At 39.1% G+C, this 16,214-nt stretch overlaps 2 protein-coding genes across 8 annotated transcripts in view; both read left to right on the forward strand.

Moving 5' to 3' along the window:
* LOC137104360 (protein NLRC3-like) overlaps window positions 1–16,214 on the forward strand; it is a 111,968-nt gene that overhangs the window by 10,318 nt on the left and 85,436 nt on the right. For 4 of the 7 annotated variants that reach the window (XM_067485401.1, XM_067485402.1, XM_067485408.1 and 1 more), the window contains exon 12: window positions 250–1,854. The exons of the other annotated variants lie outside the window; for them this stretch is intronic. In XM_067485401.1, the coding sequence (XP_067341502.1) occupies window positions 250–262 (13 nt within the window). In that variant the 3' untranslated portion in view covers window positions 263–1,854. Of the gene's footprint in view, window positions 1–249; window positions 1,855–16,214 lie in introns of those variants that run through there. 7 annotated transcript variants of the gene reach the window in all.
* On the forward strand, window positions 2,000–12,296 carry LOC137104366 (NLR family CARD domain-containing protein 3-like). The gene is made up of 7 exons (XM_067485415.1): window positions 2,000–2,802; window positions 3,003–3,035; window positions 5,272–5,366; window positions 6,182–6,357; window positions 6,469–8,320; window positions 11,840–11,936; window positions 12,154–12,296. Exons 3-7 carry the CDS (start codon window positions 5,353–5,355, stop codon window positions 12,160–12,162), a joined length of 2,148 nt encoding a protein of 715 aa, XP_067341516.1. The 5' UTR covers window positions 2,000–2,802; window positions 3,003–3,035; window positions 5,272–5,352; the 3' UTR covers window positions 12,163–12,296.

The following is a 16,214-nucleotide window of genomic DNA, read 5'->3' on the forward strand; positions in this document are numbered from 1 at the left end:
ACTGGACTACTTTGAAAAAGCACTGTGCTGTAAAAACTGTTGGTGTTGATTTTATATCATAGACTCAATCTTTTGGACTAAGTGACAATCAGCAGCTCTGTTACACCACATACTCTGTTCAGAGACCAACGGGGGAACAATTCCCTGCTGCTCTTTATACCAGATTCTGCACCACTGACTGACAGATGATGAAGTGAGTCTCTGGAAACACTCATTAATCTCCTCTGTTCTCTCTCATTCTCTCTACAGGTGGAAGTGGTGAGGATAATAGATTCAACGTGACCATGTGTGTAGAATGCATGACCTGTGTCCTGATGATCCAGATGTTGCAGCACTCTGCAGACTGTCGGTGCTGCAGTCTGAACTGCTCTGAGAACAGCTCCACTGTCAGACACAATGTCAAGTCCACCATCATCCCTGTGTGATCCTCTGGATCTGACAGAGGATCAGCAGTGGATCTGGATCTGCTCTGCTGCTCCTCTGTCCTTCTACACAGTCTCTGCAGACACACTGAGACTCCTCCACTGCTTCTGCTCCTCCACCTCCACCTGGATTTGACTTTATTGATTCCTTCAGATCTTTTTACTTTTCATTTTTAAAAATCACAGTGTCATTTTAAAATGCTTCAACCAACAAGTGTATAAGTAGAAGCTACAGATTCTTTAACATTTCTCACTAATTGCACTGAATTTACAATCCCTCAAATTAACCCCCCTCACCAAACTAACCTAACATCCTCTTTCTGTTTGAAATCCTTATCTTATCTTAACTACATTGTACTCGTTAAGTCAGTTCTTTTATGATTCCTTTAAAATTAACAAGTCACATCTTCAAGTCATAACTGAGCTTATTCCACACATTAACTCCACTGAAACACCTGTTTTTAAGATTTCTTCTTAGTTTTTATTTTTTAACATACACACTACTCCCATATCATGTCTTATGTCTCATTGTGAACAGATTTTGTTTTCCTGTCATTAAGTTGTTACAGATATTGTTCATAATTTAAAGTATTTTGACTTTTAATCAAAGTCTAGAAAGTTTACAGCCATTACCTTAGAACTGATTTTCATTTCAATTCCACTTTATTTATATAGCACCAATTCACAACAAAGTCATCTCAGGGCACTTTACAGAATAAAGTCCAGTGGACTGGTTAGTGCCAGATAATCTCACCTAAAAATTCATCACACTGCTCTTTTTTGAAAAATAAAGCTGGAATTTGTGTTTGCTTTTATATACATTTCCCCAAACCCACAAACCAAAATTTACTTGTAACACATCTTTAACTTTATAGAATACTGTAACTGACATTGTTACTTGATATAAGTTTTATGTGATTTCCAACTAAATTTATAAACAGAAATCAGTGCAAAAAATGTGCTATGCAGTGTGACATGACACGCGGAACAGTGACAGTCTCTTTATTGTTGAAGTGACTGGAAAACATATCTTTCCTACATTTGTTTGTCTGGGCTCAATATCTAAAACAACAGGAGCTGAGACTTGAGAAAAATCTGTTGTTATGAAAACTTTAAAACTCTAAAAACACAAAGTCTCTCCCAGAAATGTTTCATATGAAACAGTTGTTAAATATTTTACAAGAGTACGTTTTTATTTTCCCAGAACAGGTTAGAAAACAGAATCGTGCTGTTGAGTCAGTGCTTTGGGTTTTCCTGTTAGGCCTGAGAAATATTCGGTGGTTTTTGGAACAATTCTGAATGGACCGTGCTTCCTAAAGGTAAAGAAAACTCTTCCTCTAGCTGTTTCCTCCTGTTGGACATTCCTGACCCATCTGAAGTGACTTTAATACTTTACAAAAAATAAAAGCTGAGCAATCTGCACAAATTTCCACCATAATGTGAATGTGTTTTTTGGAAAAAAGTTTGGTCATTATCCCACAAACATATGATTATAATTCAAACATTAGAAATATCTTTTAAGCTGAGTCACAGATTTGACCCCTTTAGCATTATATTACAAGATTTGAGGGAACCATTAACTGGACTTGTGTTTTCTGTAACTGACTTAATGTGGAAGCGTCAACAATGTAAAGGTTTCTTTGCTATCTCCACCGTGCATCAGCCATATTACATGTAAATCTAATTTTCCTAATTGCAAAGCTTTGTTCCTGCTCTGTTTAATCAAATTAAAACTTTGTTTCAACTATTTCAAACTGTACAAATGTGTAAGCAAAAAAAAAAATTCATTTTGAAATGTGTATTTAATGATGTGCCTCACAGCTAATCTTTAATTAATTAGTTAATCACCTGCTGGCTTTATGTGGATTTTGTCAGTTTATTTAGTTATGAACTCACAGAATAAGCTGAAAGGACAAAAAAGAAAAGACCATATCAGTAAATGTCATTTAAACTGTATTTGTAAACTCAGACTGAATTACTGTATATTATTATGTGTAACAGCCTGTTTTATTCTCCATTGCTTGTCCTTTTTATCCATAATCTGTCTGATACACAGAAGCTCTGCTGACCCTGCACATGGAAACAAGTTACATTCAGTCAGACGTGATGATTGTTATATTTCTGTCGTGAGTCGTTGAACTGCTGCTTATTCTGTGAGTTCAGTGTCGCCACAGTGGATCATTGTCTGCATTTTGATTTGGCACTGTTTTTACGCCGGATGCCCTTTCTGATGTACACCCCCACCCCACCCCAAGTGTCTTGCCCAGAGACACTTGGAATTCCAATCTCCCATGTGCCTCAAACGCAGCATAAGACAAAATCCACAAAGTTCAGAGTTCGTCAGCAGAACAGGAGGAGGACACGTGAAGTCTGAGACAGGGTGAGTGTTAAATACTGTTTTTCATCAGGAGACATGATTTTCCGTTCAATTCAAAGTGTTTATTCAAAGTGTTTATTGTCATATGCACAGATAGAACGCATGTTTCCCTGTACAATGAAATTCTTACGTAAACTTAGAGGAGGAGGAGCAACTGAAAGTGAAAGTGTTCCGTTAGTTCAGCCTCCATTTTGTGTCCACAGAGCAGAAGGAGGACAAGTGAAGACTGAGACAGGGTGAGTGTTAATCCAACATTATTATTATTTTACTGTCAAAGTTTCTGAGTCAGTTTATCCCTATGGACTGTGGAGGACACAGCACACACTGTCTACTGCTGTTTGTATGGAGACATTGAGAAAAATGTGTGTGTGTGTGTTTCCTTTTATTGACAAAGTTTGTTTTGATACCATTGTTGTGGGGAAATTTTGGGCACTGCACAATTTGAAAGACCTGTCTGAAGGTTAGGACTTGGTTTTAGGGTTACTTAATTAGTTGTGATGGTTGATTTTAGCCTAGGGAATGCATCATGTCAAGAATGTCTTCATCAGTATAGTAAGACATGATGTGTGTGTGTGTGTGTGTGTGTGTGTGTGGTATCTCACAGCTCACAGTCAGTTAGTTACTGGTTCATCGTGACCAGTACAAACATACATTTACAGTTTGTATACTAGTAAACTGCAATCACATATGTTTTTGTAGGAAATACACACCCACACTTGTTTTCTAACATAATGATGATATGTTGCACTAATGTAAATATGAAGTCCCAATTATATTAATCCTCAAGTGATCCTAGGGACATTTTGTGCCATTCAGTTTTTTATTTTCAAGCCATTTTGGCTGTGTTTGAAAGCCATTGAAAATGCCATTTTTGGATCCCAGACTTTTCTTAACATGAACTAATGCCTGCATGTTAGGATTTCATTTTGGGCTACTGGCCTTTTATTTTTATTTTTGGGGAAGAGTGGGTCTTAAACTGATTTTAGTGAGGGTTTTTTAAAAGAGTTTTAAACCATAATCTTGATAGTTTTAACCTTTCTTTTAAACCACCCTGTATTATTGTATTATTTAACCTATCCTTTTGGATTGACCTGTTGGCTTTGGCCAATTCTCACAAGGAACAACTAATTTGGGGTTCAGTGTGTTGCTCAAGGACACTTCGACATTTGGTCGGATTGAACCAACAACTGTGAGATTTCTGGACAACTGCTTTATCGTCCTACGCCAAAGTCCCAATGTCCAATCACTCCAAAATAAAGTCGATGCTAAAGATGCTACCCCAAGTGAAGGAGTTTAGGTATCTTAGGGTCTTGTCCAGGAGTGAGGGTAAAATGGTTCGTGAGATTGACAGACAGATTGGTGCGGTATCAGCAGTAATGCAGACTTTGTACCAAACCAAACCAGAAGCTAAGCTGCAAGTCACAGCTCTCAATTTACCAATCAATCTATGTTCCAACCTACACCTATGGAGTTTAGGGTCATGACTGAAAGAATACAATCCCAAGTATAAGCAGCTGAAATGAGTTTCCTGAGAAGAGATGCGGAGTTCTGACATCTAATGGTAACTTGGAATAGTATCAGTGCCCTTTTGGGTTGAAAGGATCAGTTGATCTGCAGTTGATGGTCACCTGCTGGGCGACCTGGTGGAAATCTTCCAGGCACCCCCAACTGGTGGAAGACCCCGTGGTAGTTCCAGAACAATGTTGGAGGGATTATATCTCCCATCCAGCCTGGGAATGCCTCCGAATCCCGCCACAAGAACTGGAAAAATGTTGCTGGGGAGAAGGATGAATGGAAAGCCTTGGAAAACCTGTTGCAACTGACCTGACTCAGAATAAGCAGAAAATTTTTTTTTTCCATTTTTTTGTCCTTTCGGTTTATCCCGTGAGTCCAGGGTCACCACAGGGGATCATTGTCCCCACATTGATTTGGCAGTTTTTTTACCTTGCATGTCCTTCTTGACACAACCCTCCCCAATTTCTACCGGGCTTGGACCAGCACTGCACAACTGGGGAGGGGAATGGACTGTTAGGGGTTCAGTGTCTTGCCCAGGGACACTTTGACCTATAGCCAGGGCTGGGGATCGAACCACTCACCCTGTTGTCTGTGGACGACTGCCTTTACCAACTGAGCTACAGCCGCCCCTACAAGCAGAAAATAATAAAAAATAAAATGAAAAACAAATTGGCAAAAAAATATAATCAATATTTCATATGTATATTTCAGGCTAAAGTTGCTGGGTTCTTTAAAGTGGAAAAAATATAATAATAATATTTTTACAGCAGGTTTTGGTTAAAATGAATGTAGATACGTGTGTTTTGTGGTAGACCCTGAGATTAACACTTCACCAGGCTGATTCTAAAATAATTTAGTAATATCATATATATCTTTCTTCAAAATTATATAACATCATTATATTGTAATCAATAATACAAAATGTCTAACAGAACTTTTCCACTTTTGAACATTTAGATAAAGTAAATTAATAGAGGAAAAGATTTTCTTCTGAAGACATTCCACCAGAAGACTGATTGGTGCTCTGGATGGACAAACATGGGGAACACATCGTAAGTTTTAAATTATTATTGTTATTATTTCACTGTCATAGAATCTAGTTTAGTCTCATGTTCGACTGTAAGTGGTGTTTGACATTGTCTGTGGACACTTTACGGGAAGAGAACTTTTAAGTCACATCAAATTTTCACAATTTGACGTTTTAGTTACTGTATATTTATTTTATTTTATTTGATTTAGTCTGGATTTTATATGTGCAAACTACTGATTGTGTTTCTGTAATAAAACACCAACCTTCATGTAAGAATTTACACTTGAACAAAATCTTCATACGTATTTGTCCTGATGTCGAAGTCACTGTAATAATACACATTATATATAGGTGTAGCAAAATAAAAGAATAAAATACAATAAAAGTCCAACCAACCGTAAAGGTCACCAAACAGATAAAAGCAAAATAAAAGAATTACAATAAAAGATGACACGGACAACTGTTGCAGTATCAACCATCAAAGTCATCTGTACAGATATCTATGCAGGCTAACCACTCATAGAGAGTATGAAAGCCTGAACAGATACATTTTCAGCTACGATTGCTAGTGTGGGAGTGAAATGATATTACAAAGGTCAGGGGGGAGGGGATTCCATAGTTGGGGGGCAGAGCAACTAAATGCTGAAGGTAAGCAGACGGGACAGTGAGTCGGATAGATGGTGAAGATCTGAGGGTACGGGTGGGTAGGGTAATATAGAGGAGGTGGGCATGGTACAGAGGGGCAAGGTTATGGACGGCCTTCTGAGTCTAGACACATCTAGAGGTTTTTCATCAGCAACCAACAAATTATTTTACTTATAAACAAATATTTTACAGAGAGAAGACGAAAAGTGATGTTTCTGTGGAGGAGCAGCTGTCCTCCTGTGCTTTGTGTCAGAACGTCCTGAAGGATCCAGTCTCTACCAGCTGTGGACACTGGTTCTGCAGAAAGTGCATCAACTCATACAGGGACCAGTCTGGTTCATCAGGAGACTCATCCTGTCCCCAGTGTGGTAAGAGATCCAGAACAGTACATTGTAAGATTGTATACTGACTTTTTGTGTTTAAAATGAAAATGACCAGAGTCACCAGATTCCACCAGAGAATTCTTCATTCTCAAATAGCTTCTGATCTTTCATCAGATGTTGGTCTGCAGGAGGTTTTAGATGAACATAAGATCAGTCTGAGGAGGAGATGTGAATGTGTGACTGAAGGAAGTGATGAAACTGGAAGTGGAACCCTCCTCAACTGGATCTACACTGAGCTCTACATCACAGAGGGACAGAGTGAAGAGGTTAATACCCAACATGAGGTGATGCAGCTTGAGACAGCTTCCAAGATGAAGACCCTCCATGACACTCCAATCAAGGTCCACAACATCTTTAATGCCTTACCTGACCAACAGAGACACATCAGAGTGGTTCTGACCAACGGCTTCGCTGGTGCTGGAAAAACCTTCTCAGTGCAGAAGTTCAGTCTGGACTGGGCAGAGGGCTTGGAAAACCAAGATGTCAGTGTCCTGGTTCTGCTTTCGTTCAGGGAGCTGAACTTGATCAAAGATGAGCAGTACAGTCTTCTCACGCTGCTCCATGTTTTCCATCCAACATTACAGAAGGTCACAGCAGAGCAGCTGGCTGTCTGTAAACTTTTGTTCATCTTTGACGGCCTGGATGAAAGCAGACGTTCACTGGATTTCAACAACAGTGAGGTTGTGTCTGATGTCACGCAGACGTCATCAGTCGACGTGCTGTTGACAAACCTCATCAAGGGGAATCTGCTTACGTCGGCTCTGGTCTGGATAACTTCCAGACCTGCAGCAGCAAATCAGATCCCTCCTACATGTGTCGACAGGGTAACAGAAGTAAGAGGCTTCACTGACGCCCAGAAGGAGGAGTACCTTAGGAGGAGGTTCAGTGATGAAGAGCTGTCCAGCAGAATCATCTCCCACATCAAGACATCCAGGAGCCTCCACATCATGTGTCACATCCCAGTTTTCTGCTGGATCACTGCTACAGTTCTGGAGCACATGTTGACCACAGAGCAGAGAGGAGAGCTGCCCAAGACCCTGACTGACATGTACTCACACTTCCTGCTGGTTCAGTCCAAGAGGAAGAAGAACAAGTATGATGGGGGACATGAGACCAGTCCACAGGAGCTGATGGAGGCTGACAGGGAAGTTCTTATGAAGCTGGGGAGGCTGGCATTTGAACATCTGGAGAAAGGAAACATCATGTTCTACCAAGAAGACCTGCAGCAGTGTGGTCTTGGTGTCACAGAGGCCTTGGTTTACTCAGGAGTTTGTACAGAGATCTTCAAAAGAGAGAGTGTGATCTTCCAGAAAACAGTCTACTGCTTTGTTCATCTGAGCATCCAGGAGTTTCTGGCTGCAGTTTACTTCTTCCAATGTTACACCAACAGGGAGAGAAAGGTACTGGAGGAATTCCTGGTAGATGATGATCACAGTTCATTTACTGATGATTATGGCAATGACTTTGTCAATGATAATTACCCTCCTCTAGCTGACTTCTTGTACAGAACCACAGAGAAATCCCTCCAAAGTCAAAATGGCCACCTTGACCTGTTTGTCCGCTTCCTTCATGGCCTCTCTCTGGAGTCCAACCAGAAACTCTTAGGAGGTCTGCTGGGTCAGACAGACAACAGTCCAGAAATCATTCAGAGAATCATCAGCAACCTGAAGGAGATGAACAGTGATGAAATGTCTCCCGACAAAAGTATCAACATCTTCCACTGTCTGATGGAGATGAAGGACCACTCAGTACATCAGGAGATCCAAGAGTTCCTGAAGTCAGAGAACAGATCAATGAAGAATCTTTCTTTGATCAACTGCTCAGCTCTGGCTGACATGCTGCAGATGTCAGAGGAGGTTCTGGATGAGTTGGACCTGAAGAAGTACAACACATCAGAGGAGGGACGATGGAGACTGATCCCAGCTGTGAGGAACTGCAGAAAGGCTCAGTAAGTCCAGATGTGATCATTAATAGTTTTAAATAGCATAAAAATGAATCTTCAACATAAAACATTTACACTTTAAACACACACACAATTAATTAATATTACACAAATTCTATTTTATTTTAAGTCCAGTTTCTTGTATTGCTGACAATGAGGACTTTAATAGTTGTGGTTTCTCCAAGTCATCATCACTTGATTTATGTCCACAACAGACAACATATTAAAAAGTGGTCAGTCTGTCTTATTTTTTTGCTACTAGATTAAATAGCTTTATTTTTAATAAGGCAAAATTATTTTTGTGCTGTTTTAGTACATTCCAGCAGAGCAGAATAGAACTGGTCTGTACAGTTTCTGTTGAAACAGTTTTCACAGTCAATATGTTATTTACTGATGTCTGAGTTCTTTACAGTGGACACAGTGTCTGCACTAAGTTTCTATAATTTCATTTTATTATTGTTTAGATATAAACATGTTTATTCTAATATCTTGGAGCTAACAGACCTTGAGGCTGTCACGCAAACCAGCTTCTCAGCTGTTTTACTCTGAGAACTCTTCTGTACATTTTTACATTTTACAGCTTATAGCTACATCTAAAATCTGAACTATCTGGCTGTGGCAATACAGTAAAAAGGGAACATCAAGTTGCAACATTCAGTTGAGCTAATCACGCATCCATAGAAGAAATATTAGATATTCTGAACTTCTTTTGATTTTACATATTTCAAGGCTTTCTTATAATGTAGTCTTTTCTTCACAAAGATTGAAAACCATGGTCTCATTCATAACTCGACACCCGTAAATATGTTGTTTGGCTCAAATTTTAAACAATTGAAAAACATTTCCAGTTTCCTTTCCTCTATTAAGACTCCTAGTTTTACAGAAAAGGTGATATGGAGTCCTTATCTGACAAATCTGAAATTCTTCCAACAATGTGTTTGAATACATGCAATAACATGCTCCAAGATTTTAATACTAATTTCACAAAACATTATTTTTGTCCACATTCAAATAGTTCATTTCATGGGTAAATATCATTTAACATTCTGAAATGACTCTCTTTTCATTTTAGCAATATAGGGAGGGAGAGGTATCTGCGCATGTTCCCTCTTTAGTGGTTGTATTTTTCATGCTAAAGAATTCTACTCAAATTTACTTTTACATTCTTGTCTTTAAATTCTTTTTTTTTCAAATTAGATTCTTGGAGTAGGCATTGGAAAATACACCATTACATGTTTTACAAATCTGTGTGACTAAGATATTTCTATGAGAACTCATGAAGTGCAAAACAGACCAAATACAGTACCTTTCTCCATCCACTCATGGTAATTAAAGGCTTTTTCTCCAGTACAAAATGTATCTATTATTTCAAACAACCAGTTTATCAGACATTTCACATATGGTCACATAGTAAATTACATTCAATGCTCCTTCTGCTAAAGTTGTTCTAAGGTAGTGGAGTTTTTTTATTCCAGAGAAATACTGGTCCTTCTCTGCATCCCCCCCCCCAAAATATCCCTGCATGGTACCTGAATAAGGGGTGTTCAGTCATTCAGAAGCTGGCTTAGTTGATAGAGTGGCTGCCTTTCAAGCGTAGGGACGGCGGTTCATGACCTAACTCTCCACGGTATAAATGTGTACATGTTGGGGATGACACCGAACCCCTAAACCACCCCACCCTAGCTGTCCAGTGTATGTCTGAGCACTGCTCCTAAGCGCTGTGAAAAGGGAGGCTTGCAGCAGGAAGTGTGAAAAATTGTGCCAAATCAATGTGCAAATCCACTGTGGCTGATTTCAGAATCACACAGTTCTTCAAGTGCTAGTTTAGCATAAAGAATATGAGGTTTATTAAGATCAACAAATAGTCCTCAGCAGAATAAGATGAACTGTCCAATTTAGAAATGTAAACTCAATACTCCTTTCAGGATTTCTAGTTTTGTTGTATAATAATTTTGCTGATTGATCATCACTACAATAGTATTTTACTGGATAATCACCTTGTGATTTTTCTTCTTGTCTTCCTTGCTAATGTAATGAACAGTGTCCACTATCACATGCTTAGTGCCAATAGTGGGGCCACTTTTTTGACAAGGTGAATCACTTCATTTCTGATTTCAGTTATTTGTTTCATGCCCGTTGTTCTCAGGTTCCATCTTCTAACACATCTTCCTTGCTTCTTCCACCATTGTTTTAACTCTGCATTCTCTTTCATCAGGACTGTTATTTCCTACTTCAGAAGTTTCACCTACAGTTTTTAATCATTAAATTCAGCATTAAATTCCTGCACCTTTGCCATACTGTTCTCCTTCATTTGAATACTAATGTCTTCCAGTTTCTTCTGCTGTTTATGTCCATTGCATTTCTTTACTTGGGGGCACTGCTCAAGTGGGGACAAGCAGCAGATGTGGTGTGATGGAAGAGCGTGGTGTTCAGAGAACATCAACTATTTAAATGGTTCATAATACATTCACTTCTTTAGTAACTGGTTTTCACCAGACATTTCATCTTGAGATAGACATTGTGAAAATTGAGCGTTTTTATAAAGTAGCCCTGCCCTATGAGCTTGAAAGTGCTCATTTTTGTAAACTTGATACTGTTTCACCACTGGAAAAGACACAGCTCAAAAGCTGGGGACACCTGCAGAAAGGGAGAGAGAGGGAGACAGAAAGGGAGAAAGAAGACAAAGTTAATTGCGGGGTGAGAGGAGAGGAGAGAGATGGTCAAGAGGAGGAAAGGAGCTCAGTGCATTGGGGGGTGGGTCCCCCAGCAGTCTAAGCCTATAGCAGCATAACTATAACTAACTATAAGCTTTATCAAAGAGGAAGATTCTAAGCCTAGACTTAAAAGTAGAGAGGGTGTCTGCTTCTCGAATCTGAACTGAAATTGTAGGACATCCAGGACTCTATGTCATGTAGGCATGCTTGAAGTTTGGTTAATTGATTTTTTTTTTCAAATGGTTCCGTTGATGGATATAACTGGGTGTCATCAACATAGCAATGAAAATGTATGTATGTCTGAACAACATTTATCTCTTTAAATTTTAATAGTTATAAAAGTTTAGAAATGTGTGTGACAGATCTATAAATCCAAAAAATGATGTTAAAGAAACTGAAAAAAATTTATGGAGTAGTATATTTAATATTAAACTATATGAACAGACACATACACAGACACTGTAAATCTGACATTAACAGATCAGAGATGTGTGAAGTATCTTGAGTAACAACCCTGTCTCCTAAAAATTATCTTTCCAAAAATAACTAAACTGCAAACACAAATACATTTTTCTGAGGAATGTAACCACCAGCTTTCGGTTTCCATGAACATAGTGACATTTAACATAAATAGATAGTTGCAAACATGTTGCATACTAAACATATTGATGCAATTCTTTCAGCAACAGTGAATTTTGTCTTGCAGTACAAAATCCAGTTTGTCAGACTACAGCCTTATCTAAGTATTCACAGCAGTTGGTTAGGGTTAGAGAAAATCAATTAACCTAACATACATGTCTTTGGACTCTAGGAGGAAACCAGGGCAACCAGAGGAAACCCACACAAGCACAGGGAGAACATGCAAACTCCACACAGAAAGGCAGCAGCTAGCAGGGGATTCAAAATGGGTTAGCTACTAGCATATATGGCTAATAATATGCATACATAGACAACTGTATAATGTTGTAGGCTGTACGCGATGTCAAAGTTGGATGCAATGTGGCCTGACTGTTCAGACTGAGGTCACATTAGAAAACATCAGATGCAACATGCTGTAAAACCTTTTTAATCATAAAAGTATCCAATTTTAACATGTTTTAAACATTATATTTTTTGTAATGACAGACTTTCTGACTGTGGACTATCAGACACTCACTGTGAAGTTGTGGCCTCAGCTATGAAGTCCAACCCCTCCCATCTGACAGAACTGAACCTAAGTAGAAACACTCTGCAGGATTCAGGGGTGAAGCTGCTGTCTGTTGGATTGGAGAGTTCAAACTGTAAACTGGAGACTCTGAGGTCAGTGTTTTCATGCATGTATTTAATGCATTTTCCATTTCAAATGTCTGAACAATGATAGATATAACTGGGAGTCATCAGCTTAGCAATGAAAATGTATGTGTGTCTCAACAACATTGATGCTTTAAATTTAGTTTGAAATCAATAGAGAAAATGTGTGTAAGAAAACTGCGGAAATTAAGTTTTTAATGGTTATAAAAGTTTATAAATGTGTGTGACAGATGTATAAATCAAAAAATTAGGTTAAGGAAAATTTAAGGAGTAGTATATTTTATATTAAACTATATGAACAGACACATACACAGACACTGTAAATCTGACATTAACACATCAGAGATGTGTGAAGTATCTTGAGTACCAACCCTGTCTCCTGAAAATTACCTTTCTAAAATAACTAAACTGCAAACACAAATACATTTTTCTGAGGAATGTAACCACCAACAACTTTCGGTTTCCATGAACATAGTGACATTTAACATAAATAGATAGTTGCAAACATGTTGCATAAAAAACATATTGACGCAATTCTTCCAGCAACAGTGAATTTTTATCCACCAAAATATCCAATCTTGCAGTACAAAATCCAATTTGTCAGACTAACTAACAGCCTTATCTAAGTATTTACAGAAGTTGGTTAGGGTTAGAGAAACATCAAGGGCTACATAATGGAGAGGAATGCAACTTCACTTTACACAAAATGTGTTTGATTGCCACTTTGTGATAACTCACTCTTTTAGTACATGTGGAGCTTCAGAACTCATTACTTTCGATTCAAAAATGTAATTACGTTTACAGTTTAGTTGCATAGAAATGTAATTATTAGATGACAGGGATGTTAGTGGGGTCTGATTTGTGTCCATTCACATCTGTGCATGATGCTTCCTGTTAGACAATGAAGTCGCTTTGTGTAAAGACATTGCGATTAGCGAGAACAGTACCTTTTTGAATCCAATATGTTGGACATTATAATTATTATTAGTTACACACCTGACATGAATAGGTGTATGATGATCCACAATAACACAAGGACAAAGTCACTTTACTCATTTTAGAGGAAACACCATTGATTAGGTGTGATGTGTATGAAGGTGGACCTAACTAAGAAAGTTGTGCTGAATAAAACATTTATTTATAAGAACACAAGGTGTGGAGGAAGCTATATAAAACTCACTCTTGGAGGGAGGACAGAACTGAGCTGAACTAATGACTAGACTGCAGGACAAACAAACCCAAAAGGTGCGGAGCCAAAGTCAGGTAAAATACCATGGCCAGGTGAACTAGAGAAACTCACATGAGCAAGGCAAGAGAAACACAACAAATAAAGCAACAAACCAAGGAAATGTAAAAAGCTGAGAGAATAGGAAGAACTACATATGAGCAGATGTAAAAGAACTCAGAGATAAACATGAACTAACTCCCCACTAAGACTAACAAACCAAAGGATCTAGATCTGAGCACAACAAAAGAAAACTAGACAAGCTAGACTTGACCTACACAGGTCACTTAGGAATGAAATACACAGGATGATAAACTGTGTGTACATAGAGAAAACAGTAAAGTAAGTAACCCAAAGGTCAAAAGTGGACACAAATCAGAGGTGCACACGCGTAAGTCCGAACAGAGGGAGACATTTATGAGGTGTGTGAAGTGGCTGAAATGAGTAAAGGACAAGAAGGGCTTCACCGATTTGACATCATGTCCGTAGTTTGTCAATGGCAGTTTGTGCAAACTGCTTACAAGTTTTCACGCACCTGCAAAAGACCATCAGACATTTAGAAAACGAACTAAGAAAAACTACTTATTTTGGAGTTTTCCATCTTTACCACTGCCCAGGCGAAGCACCTCCCACCTCCCACCTCCCTAAATACCTCGAGCTACATACACGAAACAGTCTCTATCCACCCGGCTGTTTCTTCAGTGTCCCAGGACCTTGATGTCACTCTACTGTGCTCTCGCTCTGTAACCTCTGCTGGAGACACAGTGCCAACCCGCGGTCTTCTGTTGGACCCCCTGTCAGACAACCAATGGCCTGCCCTGATATGGGCCTATTCCACACTGCTGACACAGGAGGCCTGGATCCCGGCTAAAAGAAGATGACACCTGCCGCACCTAATCTAGTCAACCGGTCTACCATGCTGGAACAGTCCATCCAGCTGTGCTTAAGGAGCTGGAAAGCCCGACTTCCCAAGCACCGGTTTCCTCCAACTGCCTGCTACGTGATATGCCAGAGGCACGGCCCCCACTGGTTGCCACTTCCCACAGTCAGAGCACCTCACTGCACCACAGACATTCAGGTCCTCGCTATTCTAGACCAGACGTGCCACCACCAACACGCCTCCAGAGAGGCATCCACATGCGGTTCCTCGGCGCACTTCTCGGTCCAGCCATGCTGATTATTGGCGACTCCATCATTACATAGATCAGCTAAAACTTTTTGCTTTCCTGGAGCCACTGTCAGTGACATAGGGGAGAAAATTTCAAACCTCCTAGAAAAACATCCTACCGCAACAAAAGAAAACGAAATTAATTCATTATTCGATTAAATAGTTTTTTTCCAAAATGTAAATTAACCCAAAACAAATAAAGTAAACAAATTTAATCATTTTAATCACCATGTGTCAATTCAATAGAGAGTATCAGCCTTTATTTTACTCCGGTACGAGTTGATTATCTAGTTGATGATTCCACAGCCTCAATGTGTATAATACTAGATACTGTTGCTCCTCTAAAAAAGAAAGCAGTGAATCAGAGGAGCCAAACCTCCATGGTACAATTTACAAATGCGCAGCTAAAAGCAGGTGTCACGAAAGTTAGAAAGGAAGTGGCGTTTGACTAATTTAGAAGAATCCCGGTTAGCCTGGAAAAACAGTTAAAACAATGTATATAAAAGCCCTCTGTAATGCCAGAGCAGCATATTATTCATCACTAGTAAAGGACAATAAGAACAACTCCCCGGTTTCTCTTCAGTACTGTAGCCAGGCTGACTAAGAGCAGACATGTTAGACACGTTCACATTAGATTTGATCAATCTATCTTTAGAAACTTGCTATGTACCAAAAACCTATAAAGTTGCTTTAATCAAACTGCTACTTAAAAACCCTTGTTTTGAACCAACTATAGACCAATATCCAAGCTCCCGTTTATCTCCAAAATCCTTGAAAAAGTATTTGCAAAGCAATTATGTGACTACCTGTACAGGAATAACCTGTCTGAAGATTTCCAGTTAGGATCAGCACTGGTAAAATTTAACAATGATCTTCTCTTGGCTTCAGATAATGGATATGTATATATACTCTTTTAGACCTTAGTACTGCATTTGACACCATTGTATACAACATTTTATTGCAAAGACTGGAACATGGATTTGGGCTTAAAGTGTCACGTTTAGGTTAAGGGAGGACCCAAGTGAAGAGACTGTAAGAGGGATCGCAAATAAGGGGCTTTTATTGACAGAGATGTAAATGGTGAACAGGACCAGCACACGAAAGGAGTTAACTTGAAAACAATAGGGGAACAGAATTACCAGAATAAACACAGCTAAGGCTCAGGGGACAAGTTAGACTTGGAAATGAAAGAACTAACAGGCTACTGAATAAATAAGGCACAGATAAATGTTAAACCACTAAAGCGGGTAAACACAAGGGTAAGGCTAAGGGGACTAAGAAATATCAATTGACGAACTACTGAACAAAGGATAACACGTAATAATGAATAAAGTAAAACGGAGCACAACTTAAACACACTGGAAGGGAACAATACCAAAGTAACAGAGTTGGGGGAGCACATACACACAAGGACTAAGGGGAGGCAGTCACAAACAAACTCAACATAAAGCACTGGCAAACCGAAGAGCACACGAGCAAACCTAAACATGAAAAAACCAGGAT

The sequence above is a fragment of the Channa argus genome, chromosome 19 (assembly GCF_033026475.1).
Source record: "Channa argus isolate prfri chromosome 19, Channa argus male v1.0, whole genome shotgun sequence".
NCBI lineage: Eukaryota > Metazoa > Chordata > Actinopteri > Anabantiformes > Channidae > Channa > Channa argus.